General features: G+C 38.6%; 1 protein-coding gene across 1 annotated transcript; it reads left to right on the top strand.

The window, feature by feature from the left end:
* Positions 1–1139: 1139 nt before the first annotated feature.
* Positions 1140–2239, top strand: LOC119744918 (type-2 ice-structuring protein-like). Its single transcript, XM_038221117.1, has one exon. The coding sequence runs from the start codon at positions 1171–1173 to the stop codon at positions 1954–1956; it is 786 nt and encodes a 261-aa protein (XP_038077045.1). The 5' UTR covers positions 1140–1170; the 3' UTR covers positions 1957–2239.
* The last annotated feature ends 15956 nt before the right edge of the window (positions 2240–18195 follow it).

Genomic DNA, 18195 nt, shown 5'->3' with positions numbered 1-18195 from the left:
CAAATACAAATACAATAAAACATTAAAATAAAACCGAGCATCACAAAAGAGTATATTAGGGAAACTTTTCATGACAATATGGACACATATCCGAGTCATGTCATCGGGGCCGAGGCCCCGACTGACAGGCATGGCAGTCAATGGGAAGAGCTGCTCAGAAAAATATTATCCGAGACATGTCGGTTTCCAGTCATTAAGAAAGTCATCACACGTATTAATTTCTAGCTATATATCACTTCCATTGTCCCTCCAAATTTCATGCTGTATCATCTAAGGCCAAAAAAAAGAAGTCGCCGTTTTCTGGTATGGAGCTTGCCCAAAAAGTGGTGCGGCGACGCGGCTTTTTTTTTTTTTTTACCTTTTTTTTTTGCTTCAAATGTCGGCTGATGACTGCAAATGGTGCCCGACTAAACTTAGTGCAAATATTATGGGAGACCAGACAGGCCACATAAAGCTTATTCTCGATCATAAACCCATCTAAAAACACGTTAAAATTGTGCAGCAGCAGGATTCCAGTCAAACCAGTGAGTTTGGCGGTTTTGAGACATCATCTTTTATTGAAAAAAAAACCTTTTTCATTTTACCGACGCGCATGGCTACGGCGACGCGCGCGCATACCAGAAACCGGAGACATTTTTTGTTTGGCCTAAGTCACAATTTCTGCACGTATCTGCCATACTGGAAAAAAAAGCCTGGAGAAGACCCTAGTGGCAGAGGAGAGAATGTTATTGATCAAATGGGAAAAGAACAACAGGCGATGATACTCAAACGAAACGCCAAATTAAGCGTGTCTGTGTACTATTATGTGAATTTACGGTCAATGCACACTATGAAATTTAAAATCAATATCAAAGAATTCGCTTGCAATTGAGTCCCCACACTGTTAAAAACAATCTGCTTGATTGTAGATGGTTGATTCGAACTACCGAACTGTTACCATAGAGACTAGTTTCCCCTTTGTATGACGCAAAAATAATGCGACCATAGCAACAAGATATATTGTCCGCCGCTAAACTTGTGCGCATTTTATTTCGTGCCACTTTTATATTTCTGCCGTGACCACCAGTATTCATTTCATTCAACTCGACTTTACGGTTGCAACACTCGACGTTTGTGCCGGAAACACATCTGATACCTCGATAAACTCTACAGTCGTCCTTACGAATCACCATGTACTTGTTTCACGTTTTTGGCATTGTAGCAATCACTTCAGCTCTTAATACTCAATTTGGGTCAGGTTCCTGCCAATCTCATCTCACTGTCAAACGCTCTTGCCCGCCAGAGTGGCAATTTTGGGAAGATGAGTGCTATCACGTCACTCCTTTACGGCATAACTGGGACGACGCCAAGTCAGCTTGCCAAGCCATGGGAGGCAGGATGGCCGCTCCTCACTCACTCGAAGAAATGGAGTTCATGGCAGATTTGGCACAAAAGGAGCACGGTGTAAACACGGCATGGATTGCTTGCAATGACAAAGGAGTGGAAGGCATTTGGGAGTGTAACGGTCAGGAAGGGAGTGAGTCTTTCTTGGAATGGGCTAATGGGCAACCAGATAATTCAAACAATCAAGACTGTGCTGCAATAGCCACAGCCTTTAATAACAGAATGGATGATGACCAATGTTGGAGCTCTCACGAGGCGATTTGTGTTCGTCAGGCAACCGGTACTCATCCTTCAACCCAACCGCGTCAATACTGCCTCTCTACCGACACAGACGGCCGCATTCTCAATTCAACCTGCCTCCTCGACCACGGCATCCGGGAGTTCATCACCGAGGGCATGGCCGCCTGCGGCTCGGCCTGCGTCAAGGAAACCGGATGCCTCTCATTCAACATCAAGAAGACCGAAGACGGGAAGAAAGTATGCCAGCTGAACAACAGCACGAGGTCCGAAGATAAGGACAAGTTTCAAAAGACCGGCTATTTCTGCATCTACTCCGAAGTATGCATCGGCTAGTGATGGGAACATTGGAACAATGTTGGAGACGTAGTCTACAAACTTGAACAATCACCAAAACAATTCGATTTGGTTCTGATAGAGACAGCTGCTTCACTGAATCAAACATTTAGGTAATATGAAAACTATTTTGGATTTCCCCTCCAGAGAAATAAGGCGACCGAGATGTGCATTTAGGTACGCAGGGTAAGCAAATGGCTTCTTTCTTTGTTCTTACACATGAAAAATGAATTTAAACTAACATGATTAGTTTTGAAGTATATACATGTGGCAAATACATACGGAGTTTCAGTGTCATTTTATACTTACCATTATTTACCTAACATGTTGAGACTGCGTAATTGCAACTTATCACATATTTACCTTTTACTGATTTCATAATATACCATGTAAATATGCTGTAAATACATTCTTTACGGTATAAAACCACGCCTGACTGTAAATTAACACAAAGTGTGTATGCGTTAAGGGTCAGTGGAGTTCTAAAAACAAAATTAACTAGAATTGTGTTTGTGGACAAACACATTGTTGTTTGGACAGTAAGTTTAGTGGCATCTGGCATGTAGGAGTTTCACTTGTACATGTACAAGTGTATGGTTATGAAACTATTGGGTTGTGTAGAAGTGAATTTGGTGTATAAATAAACACAATTTAGAAATCAATAACAATCACATGATAACGGTTAAAGTGTACCGGTAGAAGAAAAACATGTACAAACCCTGTGGAGAAAAAGTCTTAATAATAAGAAAAACAAATCTTAAACGAAAACGAGAGCTGTTTCGGAAATTCTCCGAAACAGCTAAGAATGAATAATTTTGGTGAACGATCGGTGTTGCATAACACATGAGAAAGGACTGTTAAGGTAAACATTCTGATTATTACACATTACAAGAAACAAACATTACACCAATATTTTACGTTTTCGTACATTCACGAATGGTCAATGTTAATTGACCACTTACATTTTACTTGAAAGTGTAAATTAATTATGAATTTAGGGTAATTGTAAATATGACTGCAGTCTGTACATAGATTTCCTTTAAATTAAACACGACATTTTGAAGCAGGATAATGTTTTTTTTATAAAGCGCCAGTGCATTGCAAACAAATGCCCGATTCTAGAACATGCAGTAATTGTTTCAATTTAGTATCAGTGTTTCAACAAAATATCAATGTTTCCATTTAATATCAATATTTCAATTTTAATGTCAACGTTTAAATTTACAGGTAATATACAACTTTTGCAAAACATCACAAAACAAAACTGCGAAATAATGAAATACCTTACTAACTGAGTGAATAATAGTCTCAAGCATCCTGTGAGATTATGGCACCTGGTGTGCTGCCATTTAAAATTAAAATAACGAAGGGGAATTTTTGTATCAATTTCCAAGGATGGTCGGCCGAAAATCGCCGAAAATGCTGCCCCAATTGTCCAAATTTAGTTGGTCCACATGTTGTTTACAATTGATTACATATCAATGAACGGCTGAAAACCAGCTAGCCTGGTTCATTGACCTTACAATGGACCGATCCAGTAAGCACCACCCCATGGTGTTCTGACCAGTCACAGCCGTGATTTATGTCCGACGTGCGTGCACAAAAGTCCGACATGCGTGCATGCGCGTATGATGCGCGCGGAAGGAAAATGCAGCGTGGCATTGGAGAGGAGCACGTGTTAATTTGCCCACGTGCGCACTGGGCGGAGCTTACTGGATCGGTCCATTCCCCTAAGTCTATAAATTGCTCCGTGTAACAATGTGTGCTATAAAATACCTAACCCCAAATCCATCCATTTCTGAAAATAACTGTTAAAGCCAAAGGTTGTGTATTATCTTTCATATCATTGTTTAAATTCAATAGTTGCGAACATATCGATGTGATTACTAATTTTGAATGTATTATCTCTTTGTAAGTTTACTAATTGTCAGGTGTTTCTGCTTTTATTGTGCAAGGTATTTACTATTAATCGGTTTGAACACAAAATTTGAATCACACTTCTTCGTAAAGTATACTCTTCTAGATTATAATTCAGGGACAATTCAAATATGTTTGTCAAGATATCCGTCGGGGCTCACACAATCGATTTTGAAATCTCTAAATCATAAAAAAAAAAATATTTGAAAGATCGTAACTTTGCATCGATCACCCGAATTGTTTTCTGTGCCATTTTATTATGGCTGTACATTTTAGTCATTTCAACAACTACTCGAATGCATTTTGTACTCACCAATCACACTGAAAAACAAGATGGTTGACTTGAAAAAAAGTTGCTCTAGGTCAAAGGTTGCGCTTTAGCCTCTGTCAACAACATTAAAGTCTTAATGCACAACTAATATTAATCTTATTTTAAGGTCGATTAAGATTGATTTTATGAAACAGAATTTTGCAATTAATTGTGATCTAAGGTTAATTCGGACTTAAGGTTTCATGTAGGTTTTCCCGGCTAATTTAAAAGATTTTTTTATTCAAAGTCACCAACTCTCTATCATTCAATTCTTTCCTCAAAAAATTTCACACGCTTTTAAGAAAGCGAATTTAGTCATTAACCATTCAATTTCAAAGTTTGGTCATCCTCTTTAGTCACCGGGTTAAAAATATTCGTCATTACAGATCAAATTCGTCTAAGCTGTTGTCGAATGGCAGCATTCAGAGATCGAATTCGTCTTATATCAATTAATTAGACGAATTTGATTGCTGAATAACAAGGTTTGGCGTAGACGAGACGAAATCGAATACTCCCGGATGAAAACGTGTGCTCATTGTTTGAATTTGCTTGAACTGATTTTGAAATTGTCTGACAAAAGACGAAAAGCATTGGAAGAGCACTAAATCGATGTTGATGGGCGAATTTGAATATTAGAAACGGTGAATTTGAATGATAATCGTTTTAAAATAGCCGGAAAAACCTATAGATAAGATTAATTGTTTGACATTCTTTAAAAAAACACCCCCCTGGTTTTGTTTTAGTAATTTTAATAGTATTATTATGACTGCCCCTATGGTTTGCACTGAATTATTTTGGAGGCAAATTAAGTTGTATCAAGTTAGCTAATGAGGATGTGTCAATTTGCTTGACAAGTACAAACCAAATTTTGAACAAAAAATCAAATTGCGTGGATTTTTAAATGTATATTACTACATTCTACGATAGGACAAAAAACGGATGGTTCTGTAGACTGTATTTGCTATGCACGAATATATTATATTATAAAATAAAATACTTGTTGGTGTTGTAGTTACAGAACATTCACAACTCTCACAACTTCTTTGTTGTAACATTTTAGCAACTCAAGTGGCCTAAATTGATCTACGGGAACGGAAAGGGCGTGGTCAGGTGATCTGATTGGTGAATATGATGGAATGCTACGTCATACACGGATCTAGGATGGAACATTGACAAAAGATGGGACCTTTAATTTTGTCAGGGGAAAAAACGTAGAAATCTCCCCACAATATAATTTTAGTAATTTCATATCCGCGCCGCAAATAGTTTGCGAAAACGCACCTCTGGCACGGCAGGTACTTGTGATGAGATTGTGCATGGGATGATACAAGCATTTGGCGCACAGTCAGAGAATGACATGAGTAAAACATTTGGCTGTAGGGCCATTGCAGATTTGTCCTTTGAAACAAATATCGGTAGAATAACAAGCAATGGGAGCCATTTGGACAATTTTGAAAATTGCTTGTTATTCCACTTTATTTGTTTTTCAACGGACAAATCCTATGGCCCCATAGCCAATAATCTTTCTTAAGACGTACTCTGACTGTGTTATGCCATGCTTGTATCATCAAAGGCACAATTCGCCCAAATATTTGCCCTATCTGCCCCACTACTCATTTCGCATCAAATAATATTTAAAAGGGCGCAACGGTCACTCCTCCCCCCCCCCGCACAAACATACAGGTTTGTTTATGGTAAAAATCGTTTTCTAATCAAGGTCGTCCTCGATTTGGTTGTTGTCCTCAATATTATTCATCAATGATGTTGCACGTGTGCGTCCTCGATTTACACCATGAACACGCACACATGTTTACGTTACATACCTTACAAACTCCTTACCTCGTGAGCTCGCTCACAATGTAAGGCGTTTTTAATGCAGTAATATAGATGTCTTATTGATGCGGGTCGCTATACGGTCACATTCCCCACCCATCCTTCCCAATGCGTTAGGGATTTGTCAAAGATAGAGGGCGGTCAACGACTGGACCACAGCTACATTTCTCCGAGTGCATGCCTATGTTACCCAATACCGATGTTCCCCAAAACTGATGTTCCCCGAAATCGTTACCCTAACCCTAACCCTAACCCTGACCCTAAGGATTTCGGGGAACATCGGTATTGGGGAACATCGGTATTGGGGAACATAGGTACTGGAGAACATTGAATAAACCCCATGTCTCCATCTCCTATAGAAATCAACATACAATGATACGCACAGACTTGGCATTTCTGTTTAAGCGACAGAGGGCAGAAGACTTCATATACAAGTCATTATGCGACGATTTCATAGGGGAAAAAAATCGTTTCTTAAAGAGAAAAAAAACCTTTAGGCCTACGAGAAGAAATATAGCAGCAAATGTCGAATATGCATTTGATTTTAATATTTATTATTACTTGTTGTGATACATTTTTTAATGTAATCGCTCGTCACCTTCCGCTCAACGATCTGCAATTTAACTTTTAATGTCTCACTACGTAACCCCATCAGATAAATGCATCGCACACATTTTTAAGAGCATAGAGTTTACCATCAAATATCTATGTTGTATTTGGCTGCACGTCCTGATACTTTCTAGCTTCACTGGATAGCAGTTAATGCGCATCGTCAAGTTTATTGAAGCATGGGGGCTCAATGTTTTAATAAATATTGTGTCGATATTTCACCAGCAGTTATGTGGTATCATGGCTAAAGTAACGCCTAGCCTATATCCTTGCTAAGTCGGCCAACAAGCAATATCAAGCGCCTCCCTTTAAAGGCTTGTCCCCGCACTTATTAAATGTTCCCACCTGATTCTGGACGATTAGGCCTATTTGAAGTAAACAGGATGTGTTACTATAGAGACTGGTTTTTCTCCCCTCACTGAACGCTGGCACAAACTGGCCTCAACAAAATCTATTGTCTGCTGCCCATGCAGATACCCACATTCAGCGTCATAGATATACTCAAGTACTAGACTCTGCCCGTCATTCCACCTCAATTCTAAGATTTTGAACGGGCTAATATAGTAATAAACCCCACCAAACCATCATCCTATAACTTATCATCATGTACTTGTTAAAACTTGTTAGCATTGTGGCTATCACTTCAGCTGTCACCGCTCAGTTTGCGTCCGGTTCCTGCCAATCTCGACTCACTGTCCAATGCTTTTTGCCCGCCACAGTGGCAATTGTGGGGAAACGAGTGTTATCGTCTCAATCCTTTATCGCATTCTTGGGATGACGCCAAATCGGCTTGCCAAGACATGGGAGGCAAGATGGCCGCTCCTCGCTCGCTGGAGGAAATGACATTCATGACAGATATCGCACGATTTAGCAACTACTACATCTGGATTGCTTGCAATGACAAGGAAGTGGAAGGCACTTGGGAGTGTGACGGTCAGGAAGGAAGCGAGCCCTTCTTGGTATAGGGTGATGGGCAACCAGATGATAAAGACGGTCAAGATTGTGCTGCACTAACCTCGGGACTTAATGATAGAATGGATGACGCTGACTGTCGGAATCGTCAAAGGGCCTTTTGTATTCGTTAAGCTGCATGCACTCACAGCCTAACCCAGCTCCGCCACTAATTCCTCACCATCAACATCCGCGACCGCATTCTCAACTCAACCTGCCTCGACGTTCGGGAGATTGTCACTGAGGACGTGGCCGAATGCGGCTCGGAGTGTGTCGAGAAGCCCGGATGTCACTCCATCAACATCAAGGAGACCGAATATGGGAAGAAAATGCCAGATGAACATCAACACAAGCCAGCTCCGAAGATAAGAACAAGTTTCAAAAGACCGTATATTTGTGTTTCTACTCCGAAGGGTACGTCACTGGAACAATCTTGGAGATATAGTCCACTTACTTGACTTTATTTGAACTTGTCACGGAAAACAGTTTAAATTAGGTTCTGAAGACAACAACATATTCTCGAGGTACTTGTTTTTGGAAATTTATGGTTCTTAATTGGCAGGTGGTTAGGTTTTCATCGGTGAAAGAAAATGAGACATCTCTGCTTCAACAAGGTAAAAAGTTCTTATTTTTGAAATGAGTTTTGATGCAAAATAGAACACACGGCAAACAAATACATGCAATGGCGAACAGGACTGCTTTGAACTTAACTCGAAAAATAACTTGCTGATTGATAACTTGTTGATTACAAATCCTAATTTACATATATACCGGGTCATGTTTAAAGGCATGAAGGATCATTTTACTGTTCATGCTATTTGTTCGCTACCAATAATAATACCACTCACAAATCCAAAGACAACTGTCCAAAGTCTAACCTATTGAATTTTCAGCTCAGTAGACATTACATGTTTTGAGAAAACAGTGAACAAAATATGCCCAACCTTTTGTTAACGATACACGATTTCGTCAATAGTACTGTGACGGAAAGTGAAGTTTTTATGCCCTTGTTCATGTTATTGTATTCTAATCTTATGAATGAACTGTAGTATAGTACGCCCGTGACTGGGCGTGGCTTAGCAGTCAGGGTGTGCGTGTATGCACGCACGCGATTGGTTAACAAAGCCCCATATGTTAGTGCATCATAATGGTTTAGTGCATGTGCTATGTATGCGCGTAAGTAGATTGCTACGTACGTACGCGCGGGAGTTTTCTGGCAAGTGGCAGCGAGCTGTACAAACGTGAGTTGAGTGTGCTCTCGCTGTGGCGTGTATTGCTATATATTGATTTATTCGGTTGAGTACCGGGACGAATTAGAATAAATCTGCTTTATCATTGATATGTAAATGAGACACGGTAGAGTGGTTAAGGGCGCGTAATTTGAATAGGGAGTGGCACAGGAATGTGTGCGTGGTTGGATTGAAGGTAGATCACTTCACGCTTGCGAGCAGCAACGACAACACACAATTTTTGTGGCGCTGTACTTCCATTGCGTTATATCAGCAAATGGGAGAGTTGGCAGTTTTGCTCTCCTAAAGTCAATTCGACATCTCATTTTAAGAAGCTACATTACATTCAAGGCTACTGACAACAGAGCTCGCCCCTACATCGGTATCAATCAAGACAAGACAGTTGTTAATAGCAGATGGACCGAAGATCGGAAAGCAGAAAGCAGAAAGCCAGTTTACGAAGCTAAGTTAAATTACAGTCTTTTTAATTTGCAAAAATGTAGTTGCAGATGTTGAAATTCACAGATGATTTTTTTGAGAACGGAGAGATTTCTGGTTCCGAACGAAGAGTGTTCTGGAGAATTACTTTCCCATCGTGAATTGTGGGGACTTTTACACTAGTTCTTTGTTATAAGATGTAACCAGTCTCAGAAAATGGTCAATTTCAGAAAACCCACACTCTACTTGTTGAGACGAAATATAGGCCCTAGATTGAATCGATGTTCTGCCATATACAATTTGTTGGAAACCCATAATAAAGCCGTTTATCATTAATCCTTTGTAACTTTCAATTCAGTGACAACAGGTGAATGTCGTCCGAAAAGGGAGTAGATAGCCCTGGCATCAATCAGTCAAATTTGGTGATACGCCCATATTTCTTTGTTCCTTGACAACGTATTGATTCACGTTGAAGTTTGATCTGAAAATCTTAAATATCACCTTGTGAGCGTTTGACCAATCGGGTTTTCCTGGGTTTCACAGAATTTTTTTTTTTCCAATTTGTTCCAATTCCTACCATCATATGTGTCTTTAAATTGTACCAAAATAGTACGATCGCTGGAAAAGGGGCAATTGCAAGAACAAGGAGAGTTGTCTTAGAAGACAGTTTGGGACACTCCAGTTTCCTTCAGAAAGCCATAGAATAGAGAGCACAGTGCTCAAACCAAAAGTGGTTGGTTCTAAAATGCTCAAAACGGGGTTGAAGTGGTGAGGAAGTTGGTTCAGAAGGTGAGAAATGCAGAATGATGCATACATGTCATGTACAGATGACTTGCCTAACGATGGTTTAGAGATTTGCCAGCTTATTCCATTTTATAACAATTGCTTTCAGAAAGTCAGAGAGCACATGCTTAACTTAAGCGGAGAATGTATTTGGATTAGCAAAGTGGTTTTGTCTAGTGCGAAGGCGGAGAAGTGTAGAAATACAAGATGTCTTTTAGACGATGATTGAGTTTGCCAGTTCCTTCAAAACCAGAGAGAAGCTTTAGTTCTAGTAGGCTTGACTTGAGATTCGTATAAAGTCCAAAGGTATTTAGAATCCCGTTTCACTGATGTATTTACATCTGTTTCTCATCAAAGTTCACTAGTCTTGTTCGGAGAAAAATTTCCTCCAGTTTCAAAACTGTTCCACCGACGCTGGACGCACTGGTAGTACAAAAGGGATTCAATAGAATATTTGGGCATCGGTCAGATAGCGAGAAGACTCGAAGCTCGACTTGGAGAGAATCGAAGGCAGTGAAATTGGCCTTAAGTTAACCCTTCTATGGAAACATGCATGGTCAGCCTAGTTTATTATTTGGCCTAATCTTGGCCAAGATAACCCTATTGGTTTAATATGAAAGCCACGAGTATCACCATACTAAAGTTTAGTGGTTTACGTGGCAAAAAAGTTAGGGTCAGAGTCGTTTCTGACAGAAGTATATAACGAGATGCGTTCAGAACGCAAACAAGACAGTCTCAGCAGACTTACACCAAAATATGGTGACATCCTCAGCGGATGTTTGGTATTGTAAACGTTACAATTGATATCCCCAGCGGATGATGATTCAGATTTGGCAAATAAGCTGTTCTTTTGTATTCAGAGTATAGTTGTAGCAATAAGCAGTGGGAAATGCGCTTTTAATTAAATGCACTTAATAAAGAAAGTGTTTAGTAAGTTGACGCATGATTTTAATCTCGTTAAAGTAACAATCTTTATTATTTTCCTTTTTGGAAGCTCATCTTCAACAGCGATAATTGGAGGCAGCGGAGTCCTCAATCAGCCAAAAGTCAAGAGCTGGATATAGTCTCGCCAGTCAACTGCTTTCCATGCTACTCGAGTCACAAGCCCCATCAACAGTCTCGAGTACAGATCATCCTTCACGAGATGGCGACAATGGGCAGAGTTGCACGGAATATCATACCTACCCGCAGATCCTTACATGGTAGCCTTATACCTGATCCATATTGGAACTCTGCAACATCACCATGCACCTACAGTCACAAACTCTTTAGCTGTCATGTCATGGGTTCATCTCATGGCTAGTTGGGGACCATGATACAACCAAAGACCCTCTGGTGTCATACACCGCGCTAAAGGTCTGACAAGAACACTGGTTAAGCCAAAGAAAGATCCAATTACACCAGATATTCTTTCTGAGATAGTGCCAAAATAGGGTAAAGACCGTTCAGTACACATCTTATTTCATATAAGAATCCTGGTCAAGGCCCTTATTTCATATACCGGGTCTTATCGGCTCAGTGATTTAGCCGCACTTTAATTGAAGTATTTACGTGTTATCTCATGCACTCGGCCATGCGAATTCAGTTATTATTGCGAGGTAATTATTATCAACATGTACAGTTACAATGTTGGAATTGTATGTCAAGTGAGTCAAAGTCTTCCCTTCAGATAAAGACCTTCTTTTGTGTTCATAAACTTAAACAAATGTTAAAGAAGAGTATAAAGTGATTTCATAGAGGTATAAACCGATGAAGTACTCGAGAGTTTGAGAGGGAAGGTTAGAGTTTTCACAGAGCAGCCCCATGCTGCTGTTGGAGTCTTAGTGGCTATCAAAGCAGATATCCAACAGGCTGTTCAAGCGTCATGGACGCCATATCAGAGACAGAGAAGGATACTTTAATATATCCAAGAGAGTGATTGCAATATGATGTTAAATATCTAAATCCTTTTGGGGATTCAGCATTATAGACCCGTTCTTTATAGTTCATACCGGTTGCTGCTGCAAGCACAAATACCAAAATCAGGATGATTTGATTGTTTATTGTGTAGAATGGTGTTGAAATGATAAATATTGATTTATTCGGTTGAGTACCGGGACGAATTAGAATAAATCTGCTTTATCATTGATATGTAAATGAGACACGGTAGAGTGGTTAAGGGCGCGTAATTTGAATAGGGAGTGGCACAGGAATGTGTGCGTGGTTGGATTGAAGGTAGATCACTTCACGCTTGCGAGCAGCAACGACAACACACAATTTTTAACACAGTTGTTAAGTCTGGTTGTAATTTCATAGTTGTTCAATGTCTCAAACAGTATTTATGAGAGACGAACATTGCTACCCTTGCCTGAAGGAGTTGTCTTGCATAGTTCAGGTGTACGTTTCCATTTTTCCAAATATGGTTTTGGTTTTTCGTATCTGGCAGTCAACACAGCGATGTTAGATGGGGTACAATTCCAGAAACAGCCATAATGTAATAGATGAGTGGTATCTTGCGATTATTCAATTAAGTTTAGCTAAAGGCTCTGAAGCCTAAAGGAAAGTTCTGTGAAACTTAAAGGTTCAAATGAAATCCACAAGTGGCAATCAAGGTATGGTCGGAGTAGTTTCTGACGGAGGTATAAAACGAGATTTACAGGTTGGCAGTAAGATTCATAAAGATCAGATCTACTAGATGAGATGCTAGAATTGTTCTAGCGATCTAATGCGTTCAGAACGCAAACAAGTCTGAATAGACATGCACCATAGTATGCGTGATTTATCCTCAGCGGAAGATATCTGGTATTGTACAAAACCAAAAGAGATAATTCTGAAAAGCTTGCCTTAATATAATATCAAATGTGGAACGATTATTCAGAAATAACCATGACAATTGTAAAGAGGAGGGAAGTCTCAAGGTTAATTCTAGTATTGATTACGCAAATATGATAAATGAAAGGCTCTTACGCCTAAATGATAGACCCTAGTTCTGTAAATATTGTCTTCATCAAGACGTCTTTAAGGTTCAAATTATTGAATGACCGTTATTAAAACACTGTCGTACCTGGTAGTCATCACAGCGATGAGACTAAACATAATATCAAATGGGGTACGAATAATTAGAATTAATCATAACAATTACAAAAAGAGTGTTGTCTCAGGTATAATTCTGTATAATTAATTGATCACTTAAATGTGTCTATAATGAAAGGCTCTTACGCCTAGATAATAGATGATAGTTCTGTAAATACTATCAAGTCTTTAAAGGTTCGAATTATTGAAAGATGTAATTAAAACATTGGGTCGTCGTACCCGGTTGCTGCTGCAAGCACAAATACCAAAATCAGGATGATTTGATTGTTTATTGTGTAGAATGGTGTTGAAATGATAAATGGTGATTTGCGCTATATGCTAGCTACGCGCGGGCGAACTGTTGGACAGTTTAGCCGTACACTTGTGGGTGCATTGTGGTTGATTGGGGCTGGGCCCATGGTTTCGTAGTGCTACGTGCGCACAAACCATATCTCCACAGTGGCACTGAGCTGTGCAATGCGATATTGTTTAGGCAGTGCAGCATTGGTTGTTGCGTTGCTGGAGTGTTTCTATATTGCAGCATTGGTCTGTGCATTGCTATAGCGTTCATGTATTGCAGCATTGGTTGTGCATTGCTGTAGTGTTCCTGTAATGCAGCATTAGTTTGTGCAGTGATTATTGGAGTGAGAAGTGCGGTATTAGTTGTGTATTGCAAATAGGGCTCATATTCGAAAACCACAGGTTGTAATAAAGCTACCCAAGACAATTACTCCCAAATCATTTAATCATTTAATTGTTGTCTCTGAAATAAATCATCGTGTTACTTGAGATTACCGACCATTCAGTTGTCAGTTGTCCTTGTTATTGTGTTATTGCCTAGTTAACAGAAGGTTTAGGGATCAATTCCTGCGGCGGTAGATTTCCACCCAAAACGAGCCTGCATCCTTAGCCTTTAGACTGCTTTGTGTAGTCCCTGGTCCGAGGAATAACTTGGTTCGGGAACAGTCCCGCCACAGTACTCTTTATTTAGTAAAAAAAAAATCACTCAATTGACTGATCGTTGAAAACTAATTATTTCAAAAATATGTGGTTCGCTCCATTGCAAGGCCTCAATGGGAACCAGTTTTTAAACTGTTTGGACATACCATGGGTTAGGAACTTTAATAATTGGATAAACAAAACTTAACTACATGTGATGTAAATAAATCATAAAATATAAAGTACAGGTTAGTGACTAGTATCTTTAAAAATTTCACGTAATTTATCTCTATTTAATAGAAACTCTACAAAAGTCAGCTGTCCGCTACTGATCATTTATACCGATACGCTTTCATGAATACCTTTTAAATAGCATGAACCTTCATGGGAGTTTCCAATACCTCCATGAATGAACGAAAAGTTGCAAAGGAAAACAGACAAAAATCAGCACCATCATCTTAGAAAAGACTGGATTTGTTCCTCATTATTCAAAACACACAATCTGACATAATGTTCCAGTCTTGACTCAAATTATCAAAATCTCATTCTTATTTAGATGCATGTGTGCAATATCTGGTTCTCACTCAGCTGAATAGCTTCGAAGCATTGTTTGCACTCAATGGGTAGCTGTAAAAAGGGTTTAGTAAAATATGCATAACTTCTGATATGATGGATTAATTTCAATAATTCTTTTTTTCCACATGGGTAGAAGAACGTGCTCGTTTAATACATGATTCTTTGATATATCAAATTTAACTGCTTTTTGTTGGGAACTAATAATGAAACCAGGTCACTTTCGTTTTGACTCAACCTGCACAACAAGCCAATTGAATAATTTTAATGGGGTGTTAAGTACCAGAACGACTTTTAATCCAAGTAAGCTTTTAGATAATAATTCGGTGGGTTACTTTTGGGATAAATGCAAATGTCCTATAATTCATTTCATTTAAATAGCAGTTTGAAATTATAAGTTTTTGCGCCCATCACTTAGACTAAAAACTTTAGAGGCTTTCTGTAAAATGTACTTTGATTTCTTAAGCGGTGTGTTTGTAGAAATAAACCAGTATAGGCCTACGGCGTTTGATATTTTACTAAAAATGTTGCTGCACTGTAATGACATTAATCAAATCTTGCATGAATTTGTGGGTGTGGTGTACTAGATTTAAACTTATAAGAATTGATTTTTTTTGCACTTTGGTTTTCAGGCAGGTATTCACTTATATATAGGCCTAGAGAAGGTGACCGTAAAATTAAACATTAAAAGGTAAACCCGGAGTAGAACCAAATTGTGTATATAATTTCTGTGAATTTTTCTCTTTCGATATAGTTTTTAGGAAGTGATAATTAAACTTGTTATGAAAACAGATAAAGTAGAATTAAATCAACACTTTTGAGAACACACACTCTCGCTACAGTTTGACAAATAGACGGGACGCAAATAACCGATTCCTACAAAATGGTGACCACTGGCGGACCTTGAAAATTGGGCGAACAAGTTTTTGTTTCATTTGATTATTATGATTATTTTTAATTCCAAGGTGCAGCCCACTTTTCTTTGTCTATTCCACAAATTTGTGAAAATGTTAGAGGGAATATACATTTGCGAACATCTAAAAACAAAACTACCAATTTTTTACAAAATACCTTACGAGGATGTTGGTAAATGAGAGTCTAAAGTATCCTGTAAAATTATGGCACGTTTTCAAGAAAAGTGGTATTTTTGTATACATTTCCAACGGTGGTCGGCCTATTTTTGCAACTACTGACTATTTTTGCAACTTCTGCTCCAATTTACCATTTTTTTCAGTCCAAATTTTGTTTGCTATTGGTTATACAATGTATGTTCATGAACGGGTGCAGGCCAACTAGACTGGTTCCTTTACCATACAACTTTCCGGCATCTATAAATTGATCCATTTCATCTTTAGTAAAGTCAGGGAACAAGACTACTTGAACATTTTTTTTTCTTGGTTTTTCCAGCATTTTCGAACACAAAACTTCAAACATGTCAGTGTAACAATATTTGATCTTTTATACTAACCCCTCATCAAGTTAATTTCTGAAAATTACAGCAAAAGCCAACGATGTACATTCTCTTTAAATAAAAGGGAGAAAAGACAAACAAAAAATTGTCCTGTATCAACAATTACAAAAAATAAATGTCTATGCTCAATCTAATAGTAATTTCACGTGCCCACTCCGTAATAGAATTATACTCTATTGTTTTGAGGTTATAAGGTCAACACATTACAAAGGACGGCCCTGGGGTCAGGTCTTCATTCTTCATTAAAGAATTCACAGCCTCACAGGTGTCAAATTGGCTTATATCCAATATTCTGCGGTTTACTGCACGCGAAACACCGCGAAGAAAATCAATAGCCTACGTGAATCCTTTTGACAAAGCTTTGACTCAAAGTAGATTAGGTTTTTTAGAACTCGTAACCAGCATTTTCAAACAAGACGACACCGACCCGGGGAAATTTTTCAGATCAAATCAGCCAAGGATTTTATCATAGGGCCTACATTCAATGCTGTTGAGATCCAGGCTATAAAAATAATATTTTATTGTTGTTTTTGAAATGAAAAGAGTAATCACAAATTAAAGGGGATGAATGAGGCGTTCAGAAGTCACAAGTGAACGCATTCCTAGACCTACCTGACTCGGTTATATTTACAAATAGTTATTCACAAATCTTGTACATGCATAGCAAATGTAATTTTTTTTTGTTTTTTTTTTCAACAATTAAGGTGAATAATGTGGTTTGGTAATCCTTGCTAGGACAAAATTCACCTGTCCCTTAAATTATGTTGGTGCTGTGAAATGGCTTGAAGGAAAATGTGTTCGATAAAAAAAAATCATATCCTCGTCAAAGAGTGAGGAAAATTCAGAATTTCTCCTGGCCCCATAAATGTGGCCAATTTACTGGACTACTTCCGTAAATAAAGGCCACACTTAGAACATGTACGAAAACATGTACAACTTTGTCAAATTTTGATTTTCACATTTAGGCTTAGTTTGTAGTTTATTTGTGCATATACACACCCTCTTTATAGTCTAATCAGAAAGTGATGCCTTTTTCAGATGTCTATTTTTCGTGAAATTTCCAGATTCGTTTGCACACGTTTGCATCAAAATTTCAACATGAAATTTCACGAAAAATACACATCTGAAAAAAGGCAGCACTTTCTGATCAGCCCATGAAGAGGGTGAGTATGTTTTTAAAACAAAAATAAACTACAAACTGAGCCTAAATGTGATAATCAAAATTTGACAAAGTTCTACATGTTATTGTACATGTTCCAAGTGTGGCCTTTATTCACGGAGGTAGTCCAGTAAATTGGCCACATTTATGGGGCTAAATTTCTCCTGGTCACAGTGAATGACTTTTTGAATTTATTGAAATATGCCCTATTATGGTATTGAATACTATAATAGGGCATATTTCAATAAATTACATTGGTCAGTAGATAGCTATAATTTCCTGTAGATTTTTAAATTATTTTCTTTTAAATTAATTACCTCGGAATTTGTTTTGGAAAGAATGTAGTATCCAGTCACCACTTCTTTGGTCGTGTACATAGTCTATGGAGAGTCCAGTGCATTTTCAAAAAAATTTCAAACAAAATCCGATTTTTTTTTCAGACCCATATTCTTGTCTTTTCAACATTATTGCAATATATATCTGACCGTCATCCGACCTTCATTGAGATATTTGTTTTATTATGAGAAAAGCGGCGTCAAGATGCAACATTCTTTCCAATTTGCTTTTGACTTACCGACAAAGAAGTTGGAATTGCTAGCTGTTTTACTTCGTTTGCCCACTTCAATCCATTGGCAAATGTTGTCCAACTCGTACTGTAGACTCCATTGATTGAAATACGAAATACATGTACATTGGTGTAGTCACAAGCCGTTCATGGCAATCCACATAGTTCATTGTTCAACAAATTTGATGAAAGTTCAGCTAGCCTAAACTTTCTGTTCCGTAATAATTTTCACTCACGACTATTCCAAAGACGTCTGTGAACTGGGGGAAGTTTGAGTGCAGCGAGTCAGGGTGGAATTCCAATGGGGCACAGGCCAGGCAGCATGGAAACCTGGCCGGTGGCCGCCATTATACTTTAGTGACCCGCGTGTGTAGTGTTTATGCCGTCTCCCGTTGACATTTTGCTCGTCTT

Source organism: Patiria miniata, unplaced genomic scaffold, assembly GCF_015706575.1.
Source record: "Patiria miniata isolate m_02_andy unplaced genomic scaffold, ASM1570657v1 HiC_scaffold_7, whole genome shotgun sequence".
Lineage (NCBI taxonomy): Eukaryota > Metazoa > Echinodermata > Asteroidea > Valvatida > Asterinidae > Patiria > Patiria miniata.
The sequence above is the reverse complement of the archived record's forward strand: the minus strand, read 5'-3'. Positions and strand labels throughout refer to the sequence as shown.